General features: G+C 37.1%; 1 protein-coding gene across 1 annotated transcript in view; it reads right to left on the reverse strand.

Annotated features, from left to right (window-relative positions):
• Window positions 1–2,231: 2,231 nt before the first annotated feature.
• The window catches only part of gucy2c (guanylate cyclase 2C), a 27,592-nt gene continuing 4,411 nt past the window's right edge, over window positions 2,232–25,412 (reverse strand). The window contains exons 2-27 of the mRNA XM_015387924.1: window positions 22,757–22,869; window positions 21,526–21,593; window positions 21,227–21,445; window positions 21,016–21,134; window positions 19,072–19,174; window positions 18,849–18,960; window positions 18,605–18,749; window positions 16,239–16,324; window positions 16,050–16,164; window positions 14,687–14,768; window positions 14,182–14,275; window positions 13,480–13,542; window positions 13,290–13,361; window positions 13,082–13,186; window positions 11,653–11,739; window positions 10,748–10,880; window positions 10,522–10,659; window positions 10,307–10,395; window positions 7,496–7,587; window positions 7,189–7,347; window positions 5,961–6,153; window positions 5,592–5,766; window positions 3,204–3,302; window positions 2,996–3,090; window positions 2,826–2,902; window positions 2,232–2,739 (exon numbers count right to left, since the gene is read on the reverse strand). Coding sequence (XP_015243410.1) covers window positions 2,532–2,739; window positions 2,826–2,902; window positions 2,996–3,090; window positions 3,204–3,302; window positions 5,592–5,766; window positions 5,961–6,153; window positions 7,189–7,347; window positions 7,496–7,587; window positions 10,307–10,395; window positions 10,522–10,659; window positions 10,748–10,880; window positions 11,653–11,739; window positions 13,082–13,186; window positions 13,290–13,361; window positions 13,480–13,542; window positions 14,182–14,275; window positions 14,687–14,768; window positions 16,050–16,164; window positions 16,239–16,324; window positions 18,605–18,749; window positions 18,849–18,960; window positions 19,072–19,174; window positions 21,016–21,134; window positions 21,227–21,445; window positions 21,526–21,593; window positions 22,757–22,869 — 3,041 coding nt within the window. The 3' untranslated portion in view covers window positions 2,232–2,531. The remainder of the gene's footprint in view (window positions 2,740–2,825; window positions 2,903–2,995; window positions 3,091–3,203; window positions 3,303–5,591; window positions 5,767–5,960; window positions 6,154–7,188; window positions 7,348–7,495; window positions 7,588–10,306; window positions 10,396–10,521; window positions 10,660–10,747; window positions 10,881–11,652; window positions 11,740–13,081; window positions 13,187–13,289; window positions 13,362–13,479; window positions 13,543–14,181; window positions 14,276–14,686; window positions 14,769–16,049; window positions 16,165–16,238; window positions 16,325–18,604; window positions 18,750–18,848; window positions 18,961–19,071; window positions 19,175–21,015; window positions 21,135–21,226; window positions 21,446–21,525; window positions 21,594–22,756; window positions 22,870–25,412) is intronic.

The following is a 25,412-nucleotide window of genomic DNA, read 5'->3' on the forward strand; positions in this document are numbered from 1 at the left end:
AACATTTTTATGTTAATTGCCTTAATCTTATGTTTTTTTTATAATATCTAAACTGTATATCACTTTTTGTATTGCTGTAATGTTTGAAAAATGTATTTTAGTGTTCAAGCTGCTGAAGCTTGAATAAAACATTCATTAACATAAAACAGTTTTTTTTTGCTACATTTATTATAACACAAAATATAAATCAGCACAAGAACATTGCAAATGGTTTAAAACCAAGGTAGCGGTGTTTTGCCGTGACATGGCCTCGCATGGCCTTTTATAGCAAAAGTTTACGTGAAATGTGTTTGAGAGATTCCGTTAACTTTACAGTATGTAATATTGGAGTGGATGGGTGATTTTGTTGCTGTGTTTTTATTTTTATATCATTTATAGATTAAAGCAGACATTTTCGTGCCCTCCTCATGGTTGTCATGGTGATGTTGGTTGTTTCTGCGATGCTTTCATAGATTGGAAAATTGAAACTGGATGCCTTCATTTTTGAAGCAACTGATAAAGTTTATTATTTCTGGTATGAATTTTCTCTAATCCACACATTGTCAAAATTACACATTTAGGCTCAAATATATATAGACCCTCACTAATATTTGAATAAATTACCCTCAGATAGCTGCACCACTGCAACATATGTCTTAGAGCCATCATTAAGCTCCTAATATAACTCTGGCTGATTATTCAACCACTTCTCTTGGCAGAAATGACAGAGTTTAGTAAAATTGGTTTGTTTGGTTAAACTGAACCAGCTTTTAACCTCTTAATGTCCAAATTTATATGCATGCAGATATAACCTTTTTTTGCTTTTAGTTACCAACGTGAGCTGGTGACTTTGACTACTGTGCAGAAAGAAATGGATATATGGTATATTGCAAACATCTGGCAGCCGTTATAACTGTCAAGGTCAACATACAGCTTCAGGGACCAGTCACACCAGAAACAAGTGCTTTCCAAAGGTTCCTAGGCCCACACTGATGTGAGATAACTCCTAACGGCAGAATGCACTGGCTATTTTGGCTGTATGAGTGATACATACGGTTGGTCACATATTTGCAACAATAGGCATCAAGGGGTTGAGGATGGATAGGAAAATATTTAAATTGCTGCTTCCATATTAAAGAACGGTGACAACAAACCAATAACCTTTAGGCTTGCTATGAGTTGCAAACTGTTTGAAGACATGTGTGACTGTCCACAAAGAAACAAACTAACATCAATAGACTGAGGGGACAACCACCAGAATGTGCTCCAAGATTGACTCTTTCTACCTGTAAGGTTTCCACATGCAAATGTTGAAAAGCCAAAACCCTCCAGAAAGAAAGCTTTATGGTTAGATGAGGCAGACATTGACCTATTTGATCTCCATGAGAAGGAATATATTTAGGAGATTCCTGTGATGCTTTGAAACACTATTCCTACTGTCAAGCATGGTGGTGGCAGTGTTATGCCATGGGACTGTTTTTGACACTTAGTCCATGCAATCAGAGCTGAATGGTTTTGCCATTACTAGCTTGCTTGTCCAGAGTACATTACTGTAAATTTTGCAAATGTGCTTACCTCAATTTGCATGCTTAGATCTCTATGTGCTAGCTGGAAGTTTCTTTTCTTTTTCATGGAAGAAAACCCACTTTAAACCTATTACTGTCACTAAAAGAACCAAAGCGAGAAAAAATGTGTTTCTTGATCAAACCTGAGTGTCTCTGCGATTTGAGAGTTGCATTTTTCTAAATTGCAATTGTATTTTAAATGCAATTAATTACCCAGCCCTACAGGCAATAACGAAAGATGTACAGTAGGACCACCTTAACATTCTTGGGGCATAAACAGCTACACCACTGGTTATCAGAGCCAAAAAACAACCAGTTTAACTGTAATCTGCATATTCTGCTGAAAGGAGTGGTCGAATATTCAGCATAATTCAGGGTTATGCCAAAAGCTTTGTGGGGGGTTACAAAAAAAAAATACATTCATGAAAATGAAGACTAGGTAAACATCCGACTGGAACTGTGCCCACTGTAAGTTTAGCTTTTAAATTAACATGACAATGTAGTTCCTCTCATTCGCTGCAAATAAAGGTTATTTACATGGTAAATAATGTGTCACACTTTGCAATGAATGAGTTTCCTCTAAGCAACATAAAGGAATTACATATTAAAAGTAAACATAAAAATACATTCTCTGTCTTCACTTTTTCCACATTTCTTTGCAGAAAAGTGACTTTAGTTTCTCTGATTACATGAAGCTCAAGCATAATTACAACATGAATTGCATGCTAAGCATTGGCACAATCCAGAAAAAATAGTTAACCGTATTCTACAAATGCGTCTTTGGAGTGAAATATTTCCCCCAGCTTGGAGGATCTTACAAGAAAAAGGTGAAGCTGATGCTCTTCTAACCAAATCAAACCGTGGGGGAAAGTGACCTGGTGAGAAAGAGCACCCAAATGATGAAGAAATTATCTCACCATGAACCCTAACAGTGTTAGAGTGGAGCTACTCCCTAACAGTGTCCTTAAAGTCTTTCAAGTGCTGCTGTTACAGGAACGTGCCGGGATTGTCGGTGACAGCCAGGTGGAAGTACTCCGGTGGGCTGTCCTTCGGCAGGCTGCCATTAGTGTCTCTCCAACGGACTCTGGTGGACAACGTCTTCCTCTTTTCAAAGCCCTCTTTTCCAGCTCGGTGTTTCTCCAGACTGGATACGATCATGTCTGCCAGTTCCTGTTGAAGCCGCTGGAAATTCTCCCTGACAGAAACATTGAGATCATTGTGGATCACATTCTTGTCACTTTTATGAATGATTTTTATGCTTTAAAATGAGACTTGACTCACGCTGTTGGTGGGACGGGAAGGTTGTGTTTTCCTCCTGTCACACCAGTTAACCAGTAGGTCATCTCTTTGCCTTTTCCCTGTGAATTAGTAAACCCAAAACAAGCCACCAGTTTTCATCCAATCCTTGGTTCCCATTGTGGACCTGCCATAAAAGAAGAACATCCCCTCACCTTCAGGTATGTCTCGCCTCTTTTTTCATACTCAAACTTGCAGTCTGTCCTCTGCAGGATGTTGATTGTAGGCTGGCTCACATGAATCCTCAAAGCTGGAAGAGAAAAAGAAAACCTGTCATCAGGTTTAGAGTCCTGTTTCTCTCTGAAACTGGAAGCTTCATCTGGAATTCCACTGCAGGATATTTTCTTGTGTGTTTGGTCTTACGCAGGCCTGTAGACTCCATGCGAGAAGCAGTGTTTACCGTGTCCCCAAACAGACAGTAGCGAGGCATCTTATTTCCAACCACTCCGGCCGCACAAGGACCTGGACCCAAATAAACAAGCTATTTATTTATGTTGAACTTATCATTGAGGCGTGGTGGCAGGTAAAAGGTTCAGAGTTGTTAAGATGATACTAATCCAAGATTTGATATATAAACAGAGGTAGGATTTTCTGATAATCTGTTTTAAGATCAGGGAAGCTTAGGGAAGAAGTGAAGAATTAAACACAGAAACACTCTAGGGCCTAATGACAGAAAGCAGCCTAGGAAAGGAAGAGAGGCCCCAGCAGGTGGGTCAGAAGCTGTTTACTTTTAGATTCACCTTGGTTCCAGCTCTACTAACTGCAAAAATCATCAGCCAACTGCACCTGCATTTGAATTTCAACTGTTTCTCATTGTTCAGTCACTCATTTCCAATCATTATTTCATCTTTTAAAAGGTATAGTGGAGGATGTGATTTTTATAGATGGATCATCATAATAAATGGTCCTCCTAATTGTACAGTATATCATCCTGGTGATATGTTTACGTAAGGCCGTCCTACGTGCTCATCCCCATTTTCACTTACCGATGGTGAGTCTGACATAGCGGAAAAATTGCAAACCTTCTTTTGCAAAGTAAGCTTGTACTGTTAAACAGACGTGTTTAATGGGTGTTCCCTCTCAGGAGCAGGCTTCTTTTTTTTTTTTTTTAAGTGGAGACGGCGTGTCTTTTCAAAAATTTGCAAAAATCCTCCATTATACCTTTAAGTGTTTTTAAACGTTACTTATGGACACTTTATAATTCCAAGGCTTTCTTATTTGTTTATTTTTTTTGCATTAATGAGTGTTATTTGAAGAAATAAAGAAAGAGGGGGAAAACATGCAGCAAAGGTCAACAGGCTGGGATTCAAACTCAGGACCGTTGAATCGTGGACTTATCCCTCCATCAACACCGCTTCCTTTCTTTTTATTTAGTGTTTTTCTTCATTATCCAGATTGGAATGTAAAAAAAAATCCAGATCTGGAAGAAGTGCCTATAAGGTCTACCACATTTTTTCTACAAAGAATCTCAGTCATTTTTCATTTTCAAAAGTTTAATTTTGCAGGAAGATATCATGACTTTAAAGCTCATTCAGCAACTTCTATTAACTGGTAATAGTCATGTATTATATTTAAACAATCAACTAATCTCAGGAGCACATTCTGTTGGATTAGTTGCAGCTATATCTGTGTTTTTCTGCTGGATTATATAATGAGACATTTTCTCTGCTAGTTTCTTCTTATACTCATTCCGGTTGTGATTATAAAACATGTTATATTCAGCCAGCAGATGTCAGCAACTTCCCAGAGAGGAAACCGAATTATTATATTAATCTAATAACAACAATACAAACCGGACATTCTTATAATGATTTGAAAAAGTTTAGAGCCTCTTTTTTTGGGCCTAAGTGAATGAGGAACTTTGAGTAATGGCAAAATAAAAAACTTTAAGTATTGACAGCACAATAACATATGAAGCAGAAAAACAGAGAAAGTGTTTTATAACAGAGAACAAAGCAGCAAATGTTTTTCACAAGAACGCCTCCTTTAGTTGATCATCTGGTGTGTGCCAGCCATTAGGTTTATACATGTTTTGGAATCATATTTTTGTTGCTACAATCATTTTTATGTCTGTCAAATGGTATTATCTTTAGCTTTTTATAGAATCAATTACAATGGAGATACGTTGATAAGCCAGCTGTGAATAGAACATCCCAAATTAGATCCTTCACACACCTTTAACTGCTTTCATCAAAGCCTATCACTGGACTATTAGATTAAGCCACATAATAGGAGTCCTGAGGCTTCAACAAATATTTTATGATCCTGAAGCCTTTGATATGTCAGAATGCTATGAGGTACTAAAGTATCTTTTTGGTGATAACAATTCGGAACACACCCATGATTAGTTTACATTACAGTGTAAGAAGTCAGAACCAGACCACTGTTTTAACATTAGTTTGTATAATTGCTTCTGTCAGAATTGTGTGCTTGTTTTACTCGTGTGCCATTTTTTGCTCTTTTTACCAAACTCCAGTGTTCTCAGTGTCACTCACTGACTGTTCTTCCACTCAGAGTCCCGAATAGGACCTTTAGCCCCAGAATGCACCCTGGGTGCAGCACAGAGCCATCCCACTGCTCTTCAGCGGGATAGTTTAATGCAGGGAACACATTTAGCTGTGAGGTATAAGTTGCAATGAGGAAGAAGGAACCAGAACTAAGAGACTCCTGTTCTAAAGGAACAACAGTTGTAGTTGTTGTAGGCAGTTAGTTTAGCTCAGTGGGTTGGAGGAAGTCAAGAATATTTAGTACCTGAATGTACTCCGATGCGGATCCACAGAGGAATCCCTGGCAGATGCTGGAGCTCAAAAGTCCCCACAAATGACAGGATGTCTAGGGCCATGTGAGCGATGTCTACTGCATGCCTGTTTCCATTTCGGTTCGGCAACCCTGATGCAACCATGTAGGCGTCCCCTATGGTCTCAACCTAAGAAAAACGGAAAATTTCACTCAACCAACATGACAACTATTAATAAATCAGGCTGTGCTGCTAATTTGATTTAGACCTTATCATCTTAGAAAGCCTGTGACTAACAGAGGTACAGCAAGCAGGAGCAGGAACATATAAGCTTCCACCTAAGCTGGTACCTTCATTAAGCTCTTCTAGTTACCCTGAGATACCTTGTATACATCGTGGTGATCCAGAATGCTATCAAAGTTCTTGTAGATCTCATTCAGCATGTCTACCACCTCCATGGGGGTGCTGTAGTGGCAGAGGGTGGTGAAGCCCACTATGTCACTGAAATAGATGGTCACTTCCTCAAACAGCTCGGGCTCCACTCTGCCCGTTTCCTTCAGAGAGCGCACCACAGGACTAGGGGAACACAGGGAAAGGAAAACATACATTATGACATTCACATTCAAGCTTGACTGGTGCTTTTATAGGTTTTTATAATAGGGAGGAAGTGACCAAAGTGACCAAAAATCTACAGTTTAGGATAATACTGCTAAATTAGTCAATTGATCTGATCTAAGATCAGTCATTAAATCATATGATCAAGCAACAGCTGCTGCGATTTTATTAACGGAAAGTTTCACTGTACAGAAATATTTGTGAATTCTGAGTGTTAACCAGTAGTGGTTAGCAAATAGCTAGAGTTATTTGAGTTTTTTTAAAAAGCGGCATTTTACTTTTTACTTTTACTAGAGTTAAAACTATTCTAAATAATATGAACATTTCTGGCTGTTCCAAACACCATATGTCACTTTGCTCAGTGAAAAACAAGCAAGTTTTAAACAAAGATGCATCAGAGAGAACCACAGTTTATGTTTTAATATTATTTTCTCTCTGCTGACGTTGCTGTCTTATTTAGAGGTCAAGAGAAAATAAAGCATTGTTTACTATTCTAAACTATATGCATAAATAATATATGTTTCTATCATCTAAAATCTTATCTTTGTATTATTACTTTACTTTATATTTTTATTTTCTATTTATCTCATTTAATGGAATTTACATATAAATTTATATGCTGCATAACTTTACAATATTTTTAAAATTTCATATCTTTAAAAGCAATCATTAGTTAGTATAGATTTTTAACTGGTACTTGAGGAGCCTTTTTCACCAAATACTTTTTTTGTCTTATTTTAGTAATTTCTTAGATAGCTGCGTTATACTATTAATGGAGTAAAAATACAAAAAGTAATGCTACTCTTACTTGAGTACAATTTTTGATTAATCTTACCACCTCTTGTAGTAGCATAGATACTTTCTTTCATCTCCAAGTAATATGAGTCAAAGTAAATAATAGCAAATGTAACAAAAAGTAAGTTTTTGAAGCTTTGAAACCGTTTGAAACCTGCTTTTATTTATTCAACTGATGGTTTTATTGATAAATGAACAAACCCAGGCAGCAGCATGAAGTTGAGGCGATCCGCTCTGTCCCTCTCAGCTTTGTACAGAGCCGTTCTCTCCTCAACCAAACACTCCAAAGTCCTGGAGTACATCTGCAGACGACGGATCAGATTGTCCATGTATGTTTCAGTAGCTTGATTGTGCAAATTACTGTGGAGCGAAAAACAAAATGATAATTTCATAATGACCATAAAAAAAAATACATAAATAATTTCTGAACGTGAAGTTCAGAAGTTATTTATGTATTTATGTATTTAGAAGTTATATAAAAGGTGCATTATAAGACGTGTTGATGTACCTGAAAATCTTTCCAAGCGTTAACTCTATCTTCTTGAAATCTGGCCTTCGCTCAGGGTCTTCATCCCAGCAGTTCTTTATCAGTGTGTAAAGCTGTTTGCACATAGGAGTCAAAAAATAGGAGATGGGTCAATTATTTAGCTGTAACTGATAGAGATAGTCTGTTTTTATAACATTTACAATACCTGGCAAGATTATAAATACCTTTGAACCTTTGTCACATTACACCCACGCATCTCTATTTATTTCGTTAGGATTTTTATATAATAGCCCAACAAGCGATAGCAAATAATTATGAAGCTGAAGGAAGTTTAAAGGTGTTTAGTTTACTTTGATACTATTAAATAAATTACAGTGAAAATAGACTTTTTCAAATATCTCCTAATTATTCAATAAAGTCTTATTATGAAAAGGATCCCCTCTGAAGGAGAGCATGGAACTTCATTCACTATAAGAGGAAACCCATAGGAATATCTACACCACAATATCAGCAGCTGTCTATGAACCCATCAGAGTGTTGGTTAGATGCTGAGAAACGGAGAAAGGCTGGAACCCACTGATTTGGCTAAAATCTTGGTGTCATGATGGACTCAGACCTGAACCTTCAGAATCATATAAGGGCAGTTACTAAGTCTGCCTTTTATCACCTGGAACATTTCCAGGATTAATGGATTAATGTTCAATCAGGATCTAGAAATAGTAATCCAAGCATTTATATTTAGTAGTATTGATTACTGCAACAGTGTCTTCATAGGTTTGCCTAAAAAGTCCAGACAGCTGCAGGTGATCCAAAATACTGCTGCCTATGTTCTCACTAGCACTAAGAAAGTAGAGCACATCAGCCAGCTCTGAAGTCCTTCCACTGGCTCCCTGTAGCTCAGAGATTAGACTTGGAAATCCTTCTGTTAGTCTATAACTCACTGAATGGATCAGCATCTCAATACATAATTAGATATAAATAGTTCTATAAATAGTTTTGTTGTCAGTGTATCAACCTCCCAGACCACTCAGGTCTTCTAGTTCCAGTCTACTTGGTCCACCCAGAACTAGAACCAAACATGGAGAAGCAGCATTTGGTTCCTATGCCCCACTTATCTGGAACAAAGTTCCAGAAGGCTATAAAAGTGCTAAAAGCCTGAGTTCTTTTGAGTCAAACTTAAAAATGTCCAGAGCTGCAGTTGATTGTTGAGGTTAAGCTGCTAACTGAGGGATTATTAGTTTAAGGTTGTGATCAAACTGTTTTCAGAATCAGAATTACTTTATTTGTGATTGCGGGAAAAAAGTTTTCTTGCAGTGCAGCCATTTACTTAAGAGAGAATTATATAAGTACAAATAAGTTATGAAAAAAAAGGATAAGAATAAGATAAGTATCACAGTATATACAACCAACAGTATTTACAATTTCAAATGCTGCTCTGTACAAAATTACAATTATTGCACCTGACCATGCTATTACAGTACATATAGTAATGTAATGAAATAAATAAAATATAAGTAATGAATGAAATGACTGTCAGAGAGATTAATTATACAGTTTTATGACCGCATGCATAAAATAACATCATGTGATGCAGCATTATGGAATGAGTCTCTGACTGAAGATGCTTCTGTGGGCGACCAGCACATCATGAAGCATGGATTTTATCCTGGCCAACATTCTCTTCTCTGACACTGTCAGAGATTTAAGCTCCTCTCCAACAATGTGACTGGCCTTGCAGATGAGTTTGTTAAGTCTGTTGGCATCAGTCTGCTGCCCCAGCATGCAAAAGCTTAAAGGATGGCACTGGCCACCACAGACCCATAAAACATCTGCAGCATTGTCCAGCAGATGTTGAAGAACCTCATTCACCTCAGAGAATAGAGACGGCTCTGGCCCTGCCTGCAGATACATTGTGTTTTTAGTCCAGTTTATTGTCCAAGTGCACCCCTAAATATTTATAATCCTTCCCAGTGTCTACGTTGACCCCACAGATAGAAACAGGGGTCACTGGGAACTTATTTCTTTTTAGATCCACCACCAGTTCCTTGGGCTTTGCCATATTCAGCTGCAATTGGTTCTGCTCACACCAGATGACAAAAATGTTTTATTTACTTCTCTACCTGCTTTTATCATGTTATTATGCTTTTATTTTACTTCTACTTTAAATTTTAAGTCATATAAAGCACTTTGAGTTGTCTCTCTACTGACTTTTGCTATAAAAATAAACCTTAAAAATAAGCCTATTTGAAGCTTGTCACTAAAGATTATCCCCAAACACGTACAACAAGGTTCTCTGGTCAGATTAACCTAAAATGTCTCTTTGTTTGTCCAAAATGCAAAAACAGTAGCGGTGGCAGTATGATGCTGTGGGGATGGTTTCCTTTAGTAGGAGTAAGGAAGTTGGTTGATAGTAGAAAAATGAATGGAGCTAAAAACCTATTAAAGGCTAAAAATAGTTGAAGCTGAGGTGCAGGTCTACCTTTGAACAGGAAAATGTGAAGCAGTCAGAGACATGATAAAAATGGGCTAGATCAAAGCTTATTCAAGTACTGGATTGACCCAGACAAGGCCAAATCCTAAATATAATGTATAGAAAGAAAATCTAAACTGAATTAAACTAATTCTTTCATTCCAGAAAATTGAATACCCAAAAAAAACTTCATAGTGAAGCTCGTATTAGTTTTGACCTCTACAAAAATATTCTAATGAATGAGGTACTTATGATCTTGCCAAGCGATGGATCATTTCGTGATATATATATATATATATATACATATATATATATAAATAGATATATGAAATACCAGTATGTCAGTGTTATAGCTTATTTACCTCGATTTCTCTGTCAGATGCACCCTCAAAGCAGAGGTCAGGTCTGAAGAAGAAGTTACCTCTTGGATACTGTACTCTGTGCATTTTCTCTGAACAGGATAATAAATGATGATAAAAGGTTTGAAGAAAAAAAAGTTGAATTAAGTATTTTCTCAAATAAAGAGACAGTTGATGTTTCTCTTTCACTTGTCAGGAGCCTTTTAGCGATGGTGTACCTGCAGTGTTGGAGCAGCACCTGGTATAGAACGGGGTCTGCCTCAGGACGATCTCATGTGCGATGATGCCGTAGCTGTAAACATCACCTTTCTGTGACACACCCTGTTTACGGAGATGTTCCGGAGCTGTCCACAGATCTGGACAGGAGAGATAAACAGACGCTCAGTGTCTCCTCATCATCCCAGCTTTACTGTAGGATGCGTGATCATCCCTGGGAATAATCACCTCTGCCTGGCATTAGAATGGAGTGGCAGCCAAAGTCTGTGATCTTGACCACCATGCGGTTATCGACCACACAGTTGGTGGACTTGAGGCGACCGTGGACTGCAATATTACTGGAGTGGAGGTACGACATGCCCTTTGGAGACAGTTTAGAGCAAAGCATTTAAAGGATGGATGTTAAAAAGAGTTGCCATATATTGTTACAGAGCTTCGCTACAAGCATTAATAAATATTTTTCACTTTTTGACACCTTATTTCCCCAAACCTTAACATCTAATATTTGAATTATATGTTTTAGCTGCAGTGAAATGCAAAAAAATGTGTATAGCTCATCATTTTTAGACCATTTTACTTTTATACTCATGAATAAAGAGCAAATAAACCATTAAGAAGTCACCCAGCTGGTTAGTAGGGTCGACCTGTGTTTGATTTAATTTCATCATAAATCCTTAGACTGAGAGTTAGACAACTTTTATTATCATTCTGTATACAGAGTGTATTCAAAACAAAATCCAGACGTTCTGTTAAGTCTTAAAATGTTTGTTTGACAAAGTAAAAAAATAAATAGCATCACAAAGACAAAAGAATGCAGCAAACAATAAAGCTGAATGTAATATCGCCACAACCGAGCACAGTGTTGGCTGCAGCATGCTAAGGGGAGGCTTTTCTTTAGCAGGAGCAGAAGTTACAGAAATGGAAAAATTTGGCGCTTGCGCTACTTTGCCTTTATGTCTCCCATTAAATGCAGATAAGATAAAGGTGAAACTTAAAGGTTAAAATGTAACACAATGTGAAAAAAGTGCAAAGTATTTTATACCCTCCAAGGTGTTACTTTAACGTGAAAAAATAAAAGATTCAAATTAATGATACAATAGCCTTTTTTAAAGTTGCAATTATAACAAAGTTACCTTTGCTATGTCGTACATGACTGATATCTTAAACTCCATATCCAAGAAGGTTTCATCTGGGTAGGATATCCTGTCACTGAGAATATACTAAATAAAGAAAAAAGGAGAGAGAGAGAGAGGAAAAAGCAAATTACATTAATATCTTATGGATTTGATCGCTCTGCTTTATTAGTGGTATGGAAAAGTGGAACACTTAACAGACACTCTTTATGTGTCTGTTCCTGTGTGCAAACATAAGATTATGTACATTTACGCGTGCGCTATTAGTGCTCTGTAAACAGTGTGTCATAAATCATCAAGAAGACAGTAGAGTCATTAGGGGCAGTGTGAAAAAAAGGACTACTGAGATTTGTCATCAACAGCTTCTGTGTCAAGATTCATAAAAGGAAATCGGAGCGACTATTTGATAGAAATAATGGTTGCTGCATTGCTTTTTTGACATTAAGAGTAGATAGTGAACAATCCCATCATAAAATTAGAATTTAATTCGATTGCTAGGTGGATGTGGTCAAATATGCAGAAAATAGGCTAAATTAGGTGGCCATCTTAGTAAAATATTAATCCTTTAGTTACTGTGTTTGATCATTTACATTCCCTTAAAAATTGAGTCTCCCCCATTCCTCAGTGAGGCCTAGAAGCCCAAGATCTATATCCAGCCATTCAGCAAAGATACTGCTACATGGCTGTGCATCTCATTTGGGCATTTGAACAAATACATCAGCCCTTGAATTATACATTTCCTATTGTAAATTAAGTTGGAAAAAAAAGTTAAGTCAAGAAAAAAAAGGTAAAAAGCTAACTGAAAAGTTAAAAAGTAAGGTTAAAAGTTAATAAGCCTGGTTAACAATTATATTTAGGTTTATAATCTAAAAAATGGGAGTGCCAGTATCAGCAATAATGCCTCTAAGATTATGTTGTGCCAATAAAAATGTTTCTTTCACTCTGTTTTTCATTAATTTCTTATAGAAGCACTTTTGTTTTGTTTTTTTAATATATTTGGGCAGGTTGACGTTTCTTGTTATTATATTGACATTCATTTTTGCAATAAACATATTTTTTTTAATGTTCCAATAACACTATTGGCTTAAAATTTAGATTTTCAAAGTATTTACTGAGTGCCCTATAAAGGGTTAAAATAAATTAAAAAATAATAACATAAATTAATCTTTACCTGCAGAACATAATCCCTATTTTTGAATTGAAAATAAAAGATCATAACTCTGAAATGTCAGCATAGACATATTTATTGTAAGGTATTTTATATCTCTTTTACATTTTTACTTTTACATTATTTACTCTGAAAAAATGATGTTGATTGTGTATTTTAGGTTTGGATAACCAGTCCTGCATTAGAAAACAAGCAAACCATGGGACAGACAGCAGCTGGATTAAAAAGCTCAAACAGAGACACATTGAGGTCTGATCTTACCCTAAGGGACCCCCTCTGGCAAAGCTCAAACACCCCAAAGAGCCCGTACTCAAACTTCACAGTGCCGTAAAATTTGGTTAGATTGTAGTAATCAATCCGCAGCAGCTGCAAGAAAAAGGTGTGGAAGAGCAGAATATACATAAATATAAACCATCCATGTAAATACTACAGCTGGAGTTTATTGGAAATAAAATACAAAGCGTCTCACAGTGTTGAGCTCAATTTTCTGTTCCTTTGTGAAATCCCCATCTGCATGTTTCAGCTCTTTCAGGATCACAGGCTGTGTGTGTGGCGTGGGGTGGGGGGTAATTAACATACATAGTAAACCAGCTGAACTTGGTTATCACTCTGAATGTCTGTGCTCTGTTATTGATTTTTGGGAGCAGGAACAAAGGTACCTTCTTGTCGTAGCAGCCTCGCTGTCTGAAGTATGTGCTATCCTTCCTCTTATCGTCATCGATCTGTCCCACAAACACAAACATGTCATTTTCCTTCCACATACTGTAGCTCACTCTAAAGCCTCATTCAAGCAGGCTTTAGATATGAAGTTCAAAGGGTGTTCATAACTTTTTAACCCAGAATATCTTCAGCACTCCATCTATCTGTAATAGCTCCATTAAAAAATATATATATTGTTAATCTGAATGTTAAAACTTAACGTAAGTTTTTAGTTTTGCCTCATTAAGTTGTTAATCATGAATATTTTCTTAAAATCCTTTAAATAAACAGCATAAGATGAACAGATTAACAAAAGAAAGACATTATTACAGCACTATTAAAACCACAGTGAACAGGTAAATCATATTTGCACTGATTCCTGTATGTGGCAGTGATACATGAGCTGCAAGCTGCAGACACCGATTGTGCTACATTCAGACAGGAGTAAAAATGTGGCTTATTTTCAACTGTTCTCATTGGGCTCAAAAACACTACAAAATTGCATTTTGAATTTTCGATTATTTATTTTTTAGGAATAAAGAGCAAATTGACACTGGGTTTTATTCCATGATCCAACTTTGATTTTCTGCTGTTATATTGTCTCTTTTAATCTTATTAAAAAAACAATATTGTACAGCATGTTAATCAATGACAGCTCTGACCTTCAGAGAGACCTCTTTCTCATCAAGAGGTCCAATCAGGTGTGCATCGATGTGGGACCACTTCCTCTGCATTAGACGCTCCTTCCTGTTCTGTCTGGCAGCGTTTACAGTCATTGAACACAAATAGAGCAGATTACTTAAATAAGTCAAGTGGAATGCAATCATAAAAAGTCTTTATAAAAATCATCTTAAATTGTAGCTGTGGAGTTTCTGCTTCTCCTCTTTCAGGCTTATTAGTAGTTACTCAGAGCGGCATTAAAAATCAGGAAAGCATATAAGTTCCTAATTAAAAGAATTTAACTTACCTGTCTTTAGTTTGTGATTGCTCCAACCCGTTTAAAGTAAATAAGGAAGGAGACTCTTTTACATGCTCTCAGCGAAACTACACTGCACTTCTTTCTAGTTTAAATTCCATATAATTTCCTGCATTTTAAATACTTATATGCTGGCAGAAAGAGAAGCATGAAGGGTATAACTGTCACTGTTAAAAGTTTGTCGTGTTTACCTGTAGAAGATGAGGGCGATGGCTGTCACCACCACGACACTAACAGCCAAAACAATCACAATCACATCCTGGGTATCCAAGTCTGCAAACACAACACATTGATTACAGTAGAGCTTTACAGCAGCTGACATAACATTTATAGTCCATACATACAGAGTCTCTGTACACATGTAAATAAATATTTATACCCTGTATAGCACTTCTAGATGGATTCAAGTGGAGAAGGACATTTCAGTGGGGAAATATAAAAGGAATAATGGAAATTAATCACCATTATTTCATTGTATGTTGTATAGGGGGAGTGGTGGCGTAGTGGTTAGGGCTTTGTGCTTGGATCTGAGCTCAAGCCCCGCCCCCACAAACTGCAACTCTGGGTCCCTGAGCAAGACCCTTAACCCCACACTGCTCCACTGGTGCCACAAAATGGGCAGCCCGACGCTCCCCAAGGACATTAATTAAATTCAGAGAGATAATTTCCTTTGCTTTGTACTTGTAACAGTGTAATGACAATAAAGTTGAGAGTTCAGACTTTAACACTATGCATTGTTGAAGTGTCTTTTAATGTATTTTCTTTTGACATAGTCTGCTTTTTTCTGTCAGTAACCCAAATCTTTTTTTGTAGATGGTTGTCTCCTCCAGCTTTCAGATGTGCTCTCTGTCTGTTAGACTGTGAGAATATATTTTGTCTGCAGTTCAAATCAAGCGAGCCAAGAAATGTTCAGATTTAGCTCTGATCTCAGTGATTCCAAAACTCAAATACTGTTCTAAATGGTACATTGTTGTTATTTGGTTTAGTTCAAAATATGCTTGGACTTTAACAATATAATATGCAAAAAGTGGGGCCACTATCCTGAAGGTTTTAGATGTTTCCCTGCTTTAGCACACCTGATGATTGCAGTTCAACAAAAAAACAGTTAATCTGCTTTAGCACACCTGATTCTGATGATTGCAGTTCAATAAAAAAAACTGTTAATCAGCAATCAATGAAATGCAGCTGTGCTGGAGAAGGAAACCTCTAAAACCTGCAAGACAGCGACCCTCGAGGATCCACTTTGGACAAGCCTGATCTAAAACAAGATGATGCTTTCATAATCAGTTTTCCCCCAGTCTAATCTGGGTAACACAGACCTTATCCTGCAAAAAAAAGACACAATAATTTGTCTAAATTGTTGAAAGGAACTGACTTGAAAGACTTTAAAACAGACTCTCCTCTGAATAACAGCTTTGGTCTCCCATGGAAACTGTAATTTGCACTTTAGACATTAATTGCTCATAATGTTCCTACGGATCCAACAAGCTGTACTATTTATGAAAATCATGACAAAAAAATAAAATTCCGCTTTAGGAATTTAATGTTTATTACCATTTGAATTATGAGGTTCATCGCTCGGGAGTTTCCCAGTCCAGCCCAGTGCAGGGTTTGGGTGCGTGTCAATGGTTTTATTCTGCGTTGTATCAAACACTAGCAGAACTTCATACTGTAGAAGAAGAGAATATGAAATGAAAACCCTTGTTTTGGCTGTGCTGACGGTGAAATGAACAGAAACCTCACCTTTAAAGTGTCTTTTGTTGTGTAAATGAAAGTGAAGTTCACATCTCTGTCCCCGTACTCATCAAGAACATACGTTCCTCCCATACCTGCATCCGACAATACATACATGTACTGCAATAAAAATACTATATACCAGCAAAGACACATGAAAAACTTAACATAAACCAAAATCTAAATAAGTTTGCACCAAAATCTGGTTCAGATGCTGATTAAAATTCAGATTAAAGTTTAATTTCATGGATCATTTATATCCATGGCTCTGCCAATTATTTTAAAAACTAGATAGCAGTTTTTGCCTCCATTTGTTAGCTTAGAGAGTGGTTACTTACTTGGTTTGGATGGGTTAATTATATAATTATCATTGACATCAACATTGCAGAAAGACTGCAGAGTTTAAATAGACAGATTTGTAAAGGAGTTTCATTATCACAACTGAGTGATAAACTTTATTACAGATTAAGGCTACGTTTATGGTCTATTAATGCATTAATAAATAAAAAACGTAGGTCATAAAGCCAAACTGGTGAAGTTTATGATTTTTTTCATGTTAAAAGGTCGGTTACACTTTTTCTTGTGAACCTTAGAGACGCTGCAGAGCCTCGCGGGATACACTGTAGAGTCAAGGTGTCATGTGGGGATGAGTTGGTAGAGATTTTCAAAATGTATTCAATACATCCCTCACCTAAGTTATTGCATTTAATGGCATCAAGTTTGTCATCATAAACTCAAAATGATCTGGAAGCAGCAGTATAAAGCTGCTTTCCCTTTGAAATCAATGGGTTAACATGGGTTTTTCAAAGGCAGGTTGACCCACTAATTGGCATTTGGCTTCTTCCCTCTGACAAAAAAGCTGGGTTTGACATCCCAGCTAGCATGCCGCATGGCCTCTGTATGTCTGGTGATGCCATCATGCTGGGTTAGTGTTAAAGATGTCATCAGTGTGGCAGAAATCAGGAAAAGAAAAAACAATGGAGAGCAACGTGTTGCAATCTTGTTGATTACCTGCCTTGGCATGCAGTCGTAACCTCGCAGCTTTAATAAAATACCTGTAATGTTTAATGTTTCTTTTAATAACTGGTGTCTGGAACGGTGCCTGAAACTTGGCACTGAATCTCATCTTCTCCATTAATCATAAGAAGCTCAACAAGCTCTCTGTCCTTCCAGTGATCCATGTTTATCAAATCAACCAGAGTTGTTTTTTGCTTGTTATATCTGACGCAGTGTTGTGAAGTATGTGTGTTGTGCTTAATTTCATCACGTTAATTTTTCACCCTAATGTTCCCACTGCATGCAGATTGGAGCTAAAGACAATTTTAACCCAGGTTGCCTGCCAAGTCGTTAGACACAGGTTGATGGGGGGTTTGTTACCCGTTCCCACTGCCATTAAAAGCTGATAGTAAGCAGATTTAAATGGGTTTTTCGTCCACTTCAAAAATTACTATAGATCTCTATTAGTCCATTTACTGAAACAATTGATCGACCTAGGATGTCCTTCTTCATACCTCACTGAGTGACTGGGACCTCCTACCAATTCCAGGGAGTTTTCATCTAAAATAACTCGTCATGGTCTGGGAATAAACAGGCAATGATTTGGAATCCCAAGTTGGGTTCACACATTCTACAAGTTTTTCAGTACAACCTGCTGATGCCCTTCTATCATGTTACTATCTAGAGTTTATTATCTACTGTATGTTGTAGTTGTATGCTGGGAGCACATCAGTAGATAAACTGGCCTTTCGAACGGTCATAAATGCAACACAAGAGATCACCAGGTGAACTTCATGACAGGAGACAGAGAATTCTAGATGCATCAGAAGACCTGCAAACATCCTTAAAAGACTCGTCCTACCAAGCTCATAATCTGCACAGACTGATGTTTTCTGGCGAATGTGTTTCTGTTCGATCAAAGCTCGTATCACCAGCATAAAAGAGGGTCTCAGAAGATGACCAGGATGGGTCTATGATAGCTGAAAAGGCATGAATCGAACCTTAAGGAAGACTTTACCCTAGTTCTACTGTATGTAGTTGAAGTTGGATGATTGCAAGGTTGTCTAATGTTTGAATCTCTATCCCCTTCACTATGCCCTTGTAGATCAAAGATTGGCCCTGAAATTCAGAAGTAGGCCATAAAGCAATTTGCCATTCAGCCTCTAACAACTGATAAGTTCCTGATAAATGTTACATTTTAAATCAGTTTTGATCATGGATGCTTTCAGTATTTGCTGCCTTGTAGCTATTATATGTTCGATCAATAGTGTGTAGCTTAGAGTAAATATTTACTTTTAATCCTGTCTTGAAGTTGCTTGCTGTTTGTCAATATAATTTTAAGTTGTAACCGGATCCCCTATAATACAGATCATACTCACCTTCAAAAGTGACATTTCCAAAAGGGTTATAACTCAGTGGCACATCTACAGAGGCCTTACTAAGTCGATTATCAAGCATCCTTTCTCTCAGAACTTTGCCCAAGAGCAGAGCTCCATCATGATATCCAGCCACGTAGTCATTTATCTGCTCATGACATTTAATGAATAAAAAAAAAGATTATTCAACACTATTTTAAAACGAGTTTTAATCCCTGGTCATATTTAGATATTTGGGGCAGCTCACCGTGTCGTTGTATGATGAGTTTGATCTATAGGCGTAGTTCCTTTGTGGCAGAGTAACTACAAGGACATCACGCATCCAGGGAGGGGATGTTTCATTGACATAATATGCAGGGCTAGATTACAGGAAAGATGATTCCCTAGATGAAATATCTTGCATGGCATATTGTTTTTATGGACTAATTAGAGTGTGTGAAGGAAAAACATTAAAATTAGTCTGAACTTACTTGTAAACATCAAGAAGAAGGAACAAGGTGTCTGGGTGAACCTCGCCTTTTACGTTTTTTTTCATTGTTTCAATGTCCTTTGGGCCTCCACATAGAATAAAAACTGAAAGAAATAAACATTTTAAAAGAAAGGATGAGGCACAGAACCAGAGAAAGTTCTAAACACAATCTCCACGAGCATGATAGCTATATTAGTTTTTAGGCCAATTTCTGGTCACACTGACCAGTCAAGGCACTTGTTCTACAGTCAAAAAATTTGCAAAACATCAAACACCAATGTGTATTGAAACCCTGAGTTAAATTCGTTTCCATAAATTCACATTGAAATATGAAGGGAGGACAAAGCTAGCTTGATTTTAGAAAAAGGAAAGATGTTACTATCAAGTGTTACTCTGGAGGAGCTGCAGTGATCCACAAACTAGCAGTAGACTATTACCTAGCAAGCGAGATGTATTGTCATGAGATTTGTGTGATTATTTACAAACTCCTAAAAATATATCTTGGCAAAAGCCAACAGACGGATTATCCTCGATACTGAAATGTCTCAGACCAATGAAATGCAGAGATGTCTGTGACGTAGATACATCAACCAGAAGGGGCAGGGCGAAGCAAAAAACAAAGAGGGCTGGAATACTGCCTATTTCATTTTTTTAAATGATTAAAGTGATGGCGTGCATGAATGGTTGTTTGTCTCTGTTTGTCTCCGTGTTGCCCTGTGATGGACTAGCCTGGGATAAGCATGACAGAAAATAGATGGATGGATTAAAGGGACGTGAGTTTGGTCTTTGTGGATGGGAAGATGTCTGCTCATTCCTCCCAACCAGATTTTGAAAGAGTTTGATTTATCAGTTAACTCCAACAGTTGTGAAACAAATCAAGAATGAGATACAGCAGGGCGGCTACTGCTGCTGTGATTGGCTGAAAGTTCAATATTTGGGAATGTGTCACTTGATTTACCCAGGAAAAGTTGTACTAAAAGTCAGTTGCTTCTGCTAAAAATATCTAGAAGAGACTTTCAGATTTATACGTTGTAGAATTCAAATTGAACTCCATGGATAAATCTGGCTCATGCCTGGTTAGCTGGACTCTAATGCATGTTGCAAATCTAGCCTTTATTGAAGAGAGGTAGAACTGAAAGATAATCAACAAGTCTCAAATAAACTTCCCTATCATCAGCAAATGTGGAAGAAGCATGTCAACAATGGGTGAGGTTGCTTGAGGACCCAAATGCAGAGACGAGTGAAGCAGAGATGAGTTCTGATAGATTTAATTGGTAACTGAGGCAGACATCCAAAAGGCAAAATATAAGGAACCAAAAACCTTCAGGGGAAAAATTACTTGGGGAGCCAAAGAAGAGGAAATAACAACAAGGAACCAGCAAGGTGACTGCAGAGGTGGAGTATTTAAGGAGAACAGAACAAAGAATGGACTAATGAGCTGAATAAGGAGCAGGTGTGAGTGAAACTGATAAGAAGGAATCCACGGAGGGAAAAAACAAGCACAAGGGCGCAACAGAGAGTAACTAAAGACTGAATATAATGGAAAACAAACCAAAGAATAAAACAGAACAATTGATAACAGAAAACTAACAACTCAGAGTCACAAATGGGGAGAACCATAAAGTCAAATGAGACCAAAAAAAATTGATTGGTGAAAAGATGGATGAGCAGACTTAAAAAAATAATGGGTGAAATATGTTCAAATTCTTTATGGTCACTTTTTAAAAAATGTTAAAGAGTATGTTTGTTGCATAGTGCCTATTCATGTATTTGACCTTTTTCATTCACACAAATGATGGCATAAATTCAGAAACTTGAACTTCTGCCAATCACCTTATTGGGAAAGGGATACAAAAGAAAATGGGTTATATTAAGTAGTAAAAGTTTAGATATTTAAAAGTTAAACTACAGTAGTTTAAACCGATAATCAGTTTTAAAAACTCACTGTTGCTGTGTCGTTTTGAGTCCTTCAGTGCTTTCGTTAGCTCATCCATGTTCCGCAGCATCACCCTATCTGTATTTGAGGCAAACCTTGAAGACGGTGCTTCCAGTGCGTTTATGTACCTTTTTTGGAAAAGCAGAAAGCTAAAGGCGATGGATCACAAAATAAAAACAAAGATGCTATTTAATTCTCACGTTCTCTCTCTCTGGCTCACCAGAAGCAGTCTTCAGGTGCAGAGCTCCCTTCTTTGTACACATAAAATTTCTTCCATTTGGACTTAAACCCCAGGTCCTCGTTCATAAAGTTCAGGAATAAATCAATGATTTTTCGAGCTGGAGGCAAAAGACGAGTCAGTTTGGGTTTGTAGTCGCATGAGAGGCCGAAACTCCCAGCTGAGATGATGGGAATACTCAGAGTTAAGCCGATCTCATCACTAGGATAGATAGAGAGGGTGAACAATTAGACAGGGTGAATAGATGATGCTGGTTAGAGAAACATTAAGGTCATACTTACTCCACTAATTGGAAGGTGGCATAAGTACATGAAGGTCCTAGCATAACACATCCGACTTCACCCATGCGCTGCAAAACATAATTGCATCACAAACAGTTAAATATTCTTCAAAAACTGGTTTATAAGTCCACACCTGTAATTATCTTGCTTTACATCCATCCTGTCAATATTTGCCGATCAAAACATTTTAGGGTGCATCGTTTTGTTTTTACTTGTATTTAGTTTAGAAACAGAAACATTTGCACAAACTTTCACAGAAATATTGAATTTAAAATCAGATACAGTGCGTTGATCTCATAGATCAATGCACTATTTTGCTAGGTGTAGAAATATTATTTACCAGTATGTACATTTTTCTTTTTTACAGATAAAATCAGAGAATGCTGGTTCCTTATCCAGGGGCCCCCACAAATAGAAAGAGAACATTTCACAAAACAATCTTTAAATTCTTATTTCCTATAATCTCCCCTTTAACATAACCACAATTTTTGAAATATCTGCATTTTAACTTGGACCCCACAATATTTGTCAAAAAAAGATCGGGTCATTTTATGTGGTTATGTTACACAATCATTGAAACACACCAAAGAAGGCGTCCAGCATGGAGCTGTAATGTTTCATCAGAAGTGGAGCTTTGACCACATTGTTTCCTGCTGGGTTCCAATCAGTTATCTAATTAAACACCTAATCTAAAATTAGGTTCTAATTACGTGTAAAATACTATTTTTGTGTGACATTTATTTCTAAAAAAATTTGAAAAAAAATCAGGAAACCCTGATTTGCTTGCTTCTTGCTAATCTTCACCAAAATATTTACCGTCCAGATTTTTTATAATCGTCATGTTATGTACTTTTTTGTTGAGGAAGCAGGGCTTTTTTATTGAACTCCTACAATTTGAACATGAACCATGTGCCTGCAATAAGGCCAGGGAGCTGATCTTTGACTGGGCACCATGACAACCATCTCCTCTGGCAGCAGCAGATATAAAGCTGTGCCAGCCAAAAGGTAATCTTGGTATAATAAAAGGTAGAACAAAAAAAGGGAACTTGTTGATGAGAAGATGGCGCCTCAGATTCAGTCATCACTGCTGTTCTCCTATGTTAGTAAGATAAATAGTTCCAGTCTGATGATCTACAGCTTTACCTAAATCGGTGGAAATAACCGAAACCTTGAGGAACGCATTCATGGCAAAAACAAATCAATTTCCTCTGAACACATTTAACTAACTTACATCCAATGCCTTGAGGATTGCCACTCCTTCACAGGTGCTGCTTCCGCAGCCCTGCCTGTTGTACACGGTCGTGTTGAACCCGTTGTAGTTAGCTGTCAGATTGAAGTCTAGGCCTTGGGTCATGGAAAAAAGATAAGGTGCATTAATATTAAATTTCATTTATTGATCTCCTGTTATTAAGATTAGATTAGACTGACTTTTATCACACAGTGATGAAATATTTGCCTTTGGATTCCCACTGAAAGTATGCCACTGATTTGTCTTCCTGAACAATAAAATAAATGGTTATGGAAATATCCTTTTAAAGATGTACTGGTTTAACTGCACTGAATATGCATCAATTTCTTATTTATAAATACATTTTCAACAAACTGCGATGGACTGGCGACCTGTCCACATTGTTCCCCGCCTCTCGCCCGTAGACAGATGGTTACTGGCAACAGCACCGCTCATGACCGTAATAAAGGTAACGAAAAATGGATGGATGGATATTCTATGAAATTTTATATTACTGTAATTGGATTCAATTTGAAAATAACACCTAAAACTAAAACATTTAGGGAACCTTAAAACATACCTTTCTCTAAACCCTTTTTTTTTGTATTAAAATGTTTTTTTTAGTGGTCTGATGTACTTGTCTACTGTTATATGTCGTGTTTGCATCAGCTATAAGGGGAAAAACACCATAATTAACAAAAATAAAGATTTAAGTATATATAATTTGATTTACTTTGTGAATTATGTTACTTAATACTTAAAATAAAATAAAAAAATGTTTTAGGATTTATTGAATAGGAATCCTTGTTCCTTTCTCAAGTCCCTGGCCCAACGTAAAGTTTTCGTCTCTAACACAGTGAAAAGAATATTTACCTGACTTCTAAAATAGAACAGAAATATCAGTGGAAAAGGGTTGTTTTGCAAGCTATTATATTTTTGCACTTCCATTGCTTTGGAAAAGTATTCACACCTTTTGTCTTTATATACATTTTGTGACAAAACCTCAATGTATTTCATCCTGATTTAGGGAACACTTCAGCAGGAATGGAAGGAGACGATAAAGGAAGAACTGTCAAGCTCATGCAAACACAAAACGCATGGAAAGGGAAAAACCGGCTGCAAGAAAAGAAAACTCCAATACTGGGTAAGAATAATGGAGGTGCTCCAGACCACATATGAGAGATGATCATCTACACAACTGGGGCCGCCTTGGTTCAGATAAATTGCAAAAACTGGATGCCCATCCAGGGGATATTTAAAAGCAAGAAAGAAAAAGTGAGTTTTCTTTATTAAAGTTCTGGTCTTGTATGAATTGATAATATTTTTTGGGAACTGGAAAACTTGTGTTATGGGGATCTAGCTTGCAGCTTTTCCTAACTTTTATTGTATCTGTTTTGTGTCTCTATGTGGGGGCACTGTTTAAATGTGGATTGGAATTTTTTTTTTGCAGGCTTTTTCCTTTGCCTCCTTTTTGTCTGTTTTATTTTCATTCTTATGTTTGCTTTATGTTCAGAATTTGCTGCCCGTTAATGTATTTTCAGGACGTTTCCACCCCTCAACCACTGTTATTTGTGTGAAAAGCGCTTTGGTCAAGTCTCCCTGACTTGAATAAAAGGCGCTATATAAGTACATGCCATTTACCATTTACCATTTACCATTAGAAAACTGAATTTTTTTCTTATTCTAATTACTAAAAATGCTCAAAAACAGCTGACGTTAAAGAATGTTGATTTTTAAACATTCTCATTGATTCCCTGTTTTGTTTGATATAAGCAGTTTTTGTGTAGTCATGCCTTTATGTGGAAGGTCATCACAGCCTTATATTAAAGCTTAAAAATGGCTTTCACTTTATTACTTCACATATAGCTCCAATCATATTCCTGTTACCTCTGATAAACTTCCTGGTCCCTTATGAAGAAATATAACCCATCAAAGCCCATTTTTATTATCCCTTTTTATTATCAAATATTTATCACAATAAGCAGCCCAATCCAAATCAAATGAACTGATTAACACACTTACCATAACACAGGTCAGCTGCAACCTGTGTTTTTTCCTTTAATGGCAGATTGCAAACTTAACTTCTAGGTGCATACTGTCACCCACTATCACCGAGTATGTAGCATGAGACTGTGATAAAGAACTTACCTATCTGTTTTAAAAGTGGTGCGCTCTGCTCCTTGTCTATACTGACAGCTGCCAACCAGCTAGTTAACAGCTGTTTCTGCGGGCAACATGCTCACACTATTTATACCGTAATAACAGTCTACAGACAACATTTACCCCCTCATTTATAAAACAGTAAAATCTGGACTCCTGATTTTACTGTTTAATGAATGTCGGGTATTGCAGGCTAACAGAAAACCCCAAAACACTCCCCATTCCTAGGGGGCTGACCCGTTCTTCTGGGTAAATTTGCATGTTTTCTAAGCCAAAACAAGTTTTTGGGCTACTATACAAAGCTTCAAACTCAAGCTAATTCTGACATTCTGAATTGAAAAAGCTACCTGGATGGGAATCAAATCGTCTTCAAACTTGGAAACAAGTCCAGTGGATTGTTTTTTAAATTTTTTGGAAAGAAATTTATCCCACATCATGATGCTATCACTACCATGTTTCATCATGGACACAAATAACATGTAGACCGACTGGTTTATCT

The sequence above is a fragment of the Cyprinodon variegatus genome, unplaced genomic scaffold (assembly GCF_000732505.1).
Source record: "Cyprinodon variegatus isolate N-32 unplaced genomic scaffold, C_variegatus-1.0 Scaffold407, whole genome shotgun sequence".
Lineage (NCBI taxonomy): Eukaryota > Metazoa > Chordata > Actinopteri > Cyprinodontiformes > Cyprinodontidae > Cyprinodon > Cyprinodon variegatus.